Here is a 5691-nt window from a genome sequence, read left to right as displayed (position 1 = left end):
ATTTTAATATTTTGAGGAGTTTATTATTTTTCTTTTAAAACTTCATCCATATAACTTTAGAAATAAAATAAAAACATAACTAAATCCTATTTAGTAAATATATATTTTGTACAACCATAATCTAAATTAGATAAGCCAACGAGGCTTACCAACTCCAACAGCTCCATCTACTTTAGATCCCATATTCTCATCCCAACATCCATAAATTAATTTTTTTGAAAAAGTTAAAATTTTAATGTTGTTTAAGTTATAACAACCTATGTGGTATTTTGGTCTTTACTATAAATCAAACTATAATCAAAGATTCGAAGCTTCGAGCTTCGTTTCTTCCGATCTATTTTTTCTTTTATGTTATTTGGGTGGTGGGGTATGAATGTCCATTTATGTCTTGCACAATTATTATGCAATAAGTGAAACGAAATTTGGAATTATGTCGATATAGGTTCTAAAAGACACTCTTCTATTCTCTTTCTCAAAAGCTCACACCTTTCATAAAATGCTTCATTAAACCAGTAACAAGTTGCTTTAGATTCTCTCCCAGATTTCATTCCCATTCGTCTTGATTTCTTGAAGATTCCGCCATAGAAGAACTCCTGGTATTTGCCTCTTCTTTATTTCCTCTGTTCTTTCTTTTAAGGGTTCTTGAATTCTGTCAAGAAACCTATCTGGGTTTTCTTGAAATTGCAATAATTGTGAATAAAAGAAACCTTTTTTGATTTGGGTATTCTCTGTTTTATGTCAACCCGTGGGTTTCCTCAATTTTGTCAAGAAACCTATATGTTGTGACAACATAAACCTTTCTTGATTTGGGTGTTCTTCTTTCTTCTTTCAAAGATTAACCTAAATTCGGAAAATGGACAAGAATTTCAAAGGTCCTCTATTTACGTTTGTAGAATTACTCTACACTTTGTGCTGTTTTTCATTCATTTCTTATGACTCGGAAACCTCAAAGTTAGCTTATTTCTCAATTATTTCCAACGTGTAACAGACTATGATAAAGTTTCGGAGAAAATAAGGTTGATGTCCGACAATATTGGAAGTTTGGAACAATGAGGTTCGAATTGTGGCTTGGAAGTATCTTGTTTATATTTGGAAGTCTATCCAATGTAACAGGTAATGTTATCTGTTCTTGAAGGTTGACTTGAGGTCAAAATTATTACTCCCAATTTTGAATGAAATAGTCTTGATAAAAATCGGAGCTTTAACAAGAAAGATGTAGGTTTAGTGTAAAATCTGGTTTTCCCTCTTCAATTTATGTTTATATTCTTGGATTTGCAGTTGCCTTTGTGGGAATAAACATCGCCGGCGAACTTTCAAACCTACCGTCGCCGGAGCAGGTGGTGGCGATCCTTAAAGCCCATAAAATAACACATGTTCGGCTTTTTAATTCCGACGTTCGTTTGATTAACGCATTATCAGACACAGGGATCGAAGTTATGATTAGTGTTGCTAACTCGGACATCATGGGAATCGGAAAATCACCTTCAGCTGCCGCCTCATGGATTAACACACACGTTGCAGCGTTCAAACCCGCCACCAATATCACCGCCATTGCTGTCGGAAGTGAAGTTCTTTCTTCTACTCCAACCGCTGTCCCTTTTCTTGTTTCCGCCATGAACTATCTTTACAAAGCTTTACTCGCTTCAAATCTAAACGACGTTAAAGTCTCAACCCCTTTATCAATGGATTTAATTCCGACGCCTTTTCCGCCGTCCACCGCCACTTTTAACCTTTCTTGGAATTCAACTATTTACGATATTCTTGAGTTCTTGAAAAACTCGAATTCCTTTTACATGTTGAACGCTTATCCTTATAAAGATTACATACAACACAATGGTGTTTTTCCGATTCAATATGCTCTTTTTCAGCCCCTTCCGGTGGTCAAACAAATCGTTGACCCAAACACTCTTTTCCATTATGAAAGCATGCTTGATGCTATGGTGGATGCCACGTATTACTCCATAGCTGCTTGTATTACTCCGGTGATCCCCATTATAGTGACGGAAACAGGGTGGCCGTGGGCGGGTGCCGCCAATGAAAGTGCCGCCACGGTGGAAAACGCGGAGACTTTTAACAATAACTTGATTAAGCGTGTTTTGACCGGGTCTGGCCCACCGAGTCAACCGGGTATTCTTATGAACTCGTACATTTTCGAGTTGTTTTATGAAGATGCGGATCAAAGCTATGGTGTGTATTTTAGAAACGGGAGTGCGGTTTATAGTCTTGATCTTGGTGATTCTATGGAGAATAATACGGGCGGGTTTTGTGTTGCGAGAAAAGGGGCGGATCCGGATGGGTTGCAAAACGGGTTGAATTGGGCATGCGGGCAAGGGCAGGCGAACTGTAGTGCTATTCAATCCGGGCAGCCATGTTATCTGCCCAATACCGTTCAAAACCATGCTTCTTATGCTTATAATGACTATTACCAAAGAAAACGGATCGAAGGTGCAACATGCGACTTTGGTGGCACAGCTATTATAACTAATATTGATCCTAGTAAGTGTCGTTAACTCTTTATTCTTTTTGTTAGAAAGTACTGTATTAGGGAAGGGAATGAGACTCCAACATATATAAAGGCAGATAGGTTCATGTCATGTCTAGCTGACATGGGACTAGACATTTTTAGATCGGAGGTTAATATTGTAAATGAGCAAAACCCTAACTTTTTTCGGATTCATAACGAATTATTGTGTCTTTCTCTTGCAGGTTACGGATCGTGCATATTTAAAGGAAGGTGAGATAAATATTTTTGGATCATGATTCATGATAAGTGTCTTATTTTGATATCTTTGACTAGATTTTTAATGTGGAAAAAATGTTTTGAATAGTTCAAATTCGAGCGCCGGTAGGGTTAGCCCGCCAGCATTTGGACCGGTGGGTCCCACGGGAAGTGCATCGCCAACACATCGAGTTCATGAAATTGGATATTTGATGTTGGCAACATTGTTTTTTTGCTAGATGTGCATATGTGTAGATTTTGTGCAGATTTGTATAGTGGATTCCATTGGGTCTCATTATGCTTAATGCAAGTGATTTTGTTTAATGTTTTGTGTTGATATGAGTATCATCATTATATTCAAAATAGTTTATCATTCGAATCATTCATACTTGTTTTCTGTTTTGTTGTACCTTTTTTCAAAGGTGTTGTCAAAATCATATTTGTATAGATGATTACATATTTTGTTACCATTTTTTTTTTCATTTGAGAATCAAATCTATATACTTGAACAAAGTTAATAACTATGAGATATGTGAATTTGTTAAGATTGGGTTTAGTTGTTGTTCAATATGTTTGTCTCTTATCATTTGATTAATAGAATATTAACCATTGTGTTCTATGGAATGTTAATTATATATTACTATGATCATGATTTCATAGGTAGTCTTGATTATTTAATATGGTCATTATTTAATAAATCAAATATTGGTATATGGATATTAGTTTGGTAATCGACATTAATTAATTATAAATATATGTTTTAAATATAGTTTTTTATTTAACAAATGTCAGTTTTAATATAACATCAAATTCGGATTAATAATATACAAATAACTATTTTGATTATGGATATCATGTAGTAATATATTTTATATTTTACAAAGTCTTTTAAAAGAACGATGTAAATAAATAGGTGAAAAAACTAATATGTTGAGTTGTTTTTGACAATCTATAAGTTAAAAAGGGAAAAAATATATCTTCTCTTCTAATAAAACAATACATTAGATGACACGTGGCACCACCTTAGTCCATCCGTCTTGGCTTTTCCCGCTCATTTGATCTAACTAAAATTCCATAATTGCCCTTCATGTTATTAATCACCAAAAAGTCGAAAAATTTGAAAAATCTTTTTATAAATCGGTAAATATTTAAATCAGGAAATCAGAATATTTGAAATTTGAATTTTCAATTATACCATATAATTCTGCAACAAATATGACAGAAAATAAACGTTAAACTCTATCACTCCCAAAAAATCAGCAAATCAAATTTCAATCCCAATAAATCAGCAATCGAATATCAGTCGGATATATATACACCTTTACATGCGTGTTTACCTTCCTCTTTCACTACGCATAGATCAGACTTTATTCATCAGGTAAGGAGACTACATTGTTTACTCTGTGTTTTTAATATATCGATGGTATACTCATGGATTTATCGCTCTTTTTTTGTGGTTGCAGTGTGTTTTTCCTATATCCAGGGTATATACTCATCGACTTTTTAGTTTTGGACTGCATAATCAACCAGGTTAGTTTACTGTTTTTTTTTTAAACTGTTAACCTTGTTTTTTATAACCTGTTAACCCTGTTTTTTATAAACTGTAATTAATCATATTTTTTCCTAAATGTATTTAATTGTTTTAATTGTTTTTTATAAACTGTTTCATCATGTATCTGTATCACGAATTGTTGAATAGCAATGTATTTTATAAACTGTTAATCATGTTTTTCCTTATGTATTTTAACTCATTTATGTACCCATAACTCACTTAAAGAAATTATAACATTGTGTAATTCTATCGATCAAAATCACTTAAATAGCAATGTATTTTTTTAAGTATATGTTTTCTTTACGATTTTTTTTGATTATATTTAAAAATTTTTGTTAAATATACAATTTTTTTTTTAATTTTCAAGGTACAATGGAAGATATTACTCCAGTAAAGGAGATTGACTCAATCAAGGACGATTTCACAATAAAGGTTCACACCATACGTCTTTGGACTCAAAAGTCAAAATTTGATGCAAATGACACATACTCGATTGAAACGATTCTGATGGATGAGGAGGTATAACATGCATATATTCAATTATTATTTTTATAAAAAATTATTGATATTTGTAAATTAATTATTTTTTAGGGAAGGAAAATTCATGCATCTTGTGTGAAGAAATGGTTTCCTAAATTCCAGCGCTATTTAAAAGAGGATACTTCATTATACATCAGGAAACCTAATGTCGCACCAAATACTTCAAACTTTAACTTTGCTGATCCGGAAAGAAAACTTACTTTAAATCCTGATACAACTCTAAAAGAGTGTGAAAACTTTTCTGGTTCTGCACATGACTTTGCTTTTGTTGACTTCAATACGATTCTTTCTAACAACATCCTGGAGTCAAACTCTATTGGTTAGTTCTTTTAATATTAATTTTTCTTATATAACATCCTACTTTCTTTCTTTTTATTATAAATTCATAATTTTTATAAACTTAAGCATATGTTTTGTTGCTTTTGTAGATATTATTGGACACATTTTTGAATATGGGCGTATGGACACCTCGGAACAAGATAAATCAAAACATAAAATGCTCATGCATCTTCAAGAGATAAAGTATTCACCATTATTATAAACAAATAATATATTTTCTTTTTAAATTATCTACATTATTTCTTTACTTTTTAAGGGATACTAAGCTTAAGGTAACTTTGTGGGGTCATAATGCATACTACATGCATGATTTTCTTACTAACAATAACAGCCTTGCTCCAGTTGTTGTTATTGTTCAATTTGCCAAAGTGAAGTTTATTAATGGTTTGTAATTATATTTAATAACCATTTTAAGAATTTTATATTTATAATTTAATAATTAATTTTATTTTTGCAGGTCATCCTTTTATATCCACTTACTTTGATGTTAGTAAGTTGTTCGTAACAATGATATCGATTAAATTACAATCTACAAAAACAA

At 32.3% G+C, this 5691-nt stretch overlaps 1 protein-coding gene across 1 annotated transcript; it reads left to right on the top strand.

Moving 5' to 3' along the window:
- Positions 1-354: 354 nt before the first annotated feature.
- Positions 355-3043, top strand: LOC145157858 (glucan endo-1,3-beta-glucosidase 4-like). The gene is made up of 5 exons (XM_079076840.1): positions 355-596; positions 989-1113; positions 1279-2496; positions 2707-2734; positions 2829-3043. Exons 2-5 carry the CDS (start codon positions 1050-1052, stop codon positions 2956-2958), a joined length of 1440 nt encoding a protein of 479 aa, XP_078932966.1. The 5' UTR covers positions 355-596; positions 989-1049; the 3' UTR covers positions 2959-3043.
- Positions 3044-5691: the final 2648 nt, after the last annotated feature.

The sequence above is a fragment of the Lactuca virosa genome, chromosome 1 (genome assembly GCF_052849685.1).
Source record: "Lactuca virosa cultivar CGN04683 chromosome 1, Lactuca_virosa_CGN04683_v6, whole genome shotgun sequence".
Lineage (NCBI taxonomy): Eukaryota > Viridiplantae > Streptophyta > Magnoliopsida > Asterales > Asteraceae > Lactuca > Lactuca virosa.
The sequence above is the reverse complement of the archived record's forward strand: the minus strand, read 5'-3'. Positions and strand labels throughout refer to the sequence as shown.

What these genes read in the sequence shown, in the direction of transcription:
- LOC145157858 (XM_079076840.1), top strand. Translation starts at nt 1,050, where the DNA reads ATGAGGTTCGAATTGTGGCTTGGAAGTATCTTGTTTATATTTGGAAGT. An exon ending in AAGTCTATCCAATGTAACAG is followed by an intron (nt 1,114 to 1,278) that starts GTAATGTTATCT and finishes TTGGATTTGCAG; the next exon opens with TTGCCTTTGTGGGAATAAAC. An exon ending in TCGTGCATATTTAAAGGAAG is followed by an intron (nt 2,735 to 2,828) that starts GTGAGATAAATA and finishes TGTTTTGAATAG; the next exon opens with TTCAAATTCGAGCGCCGGTA.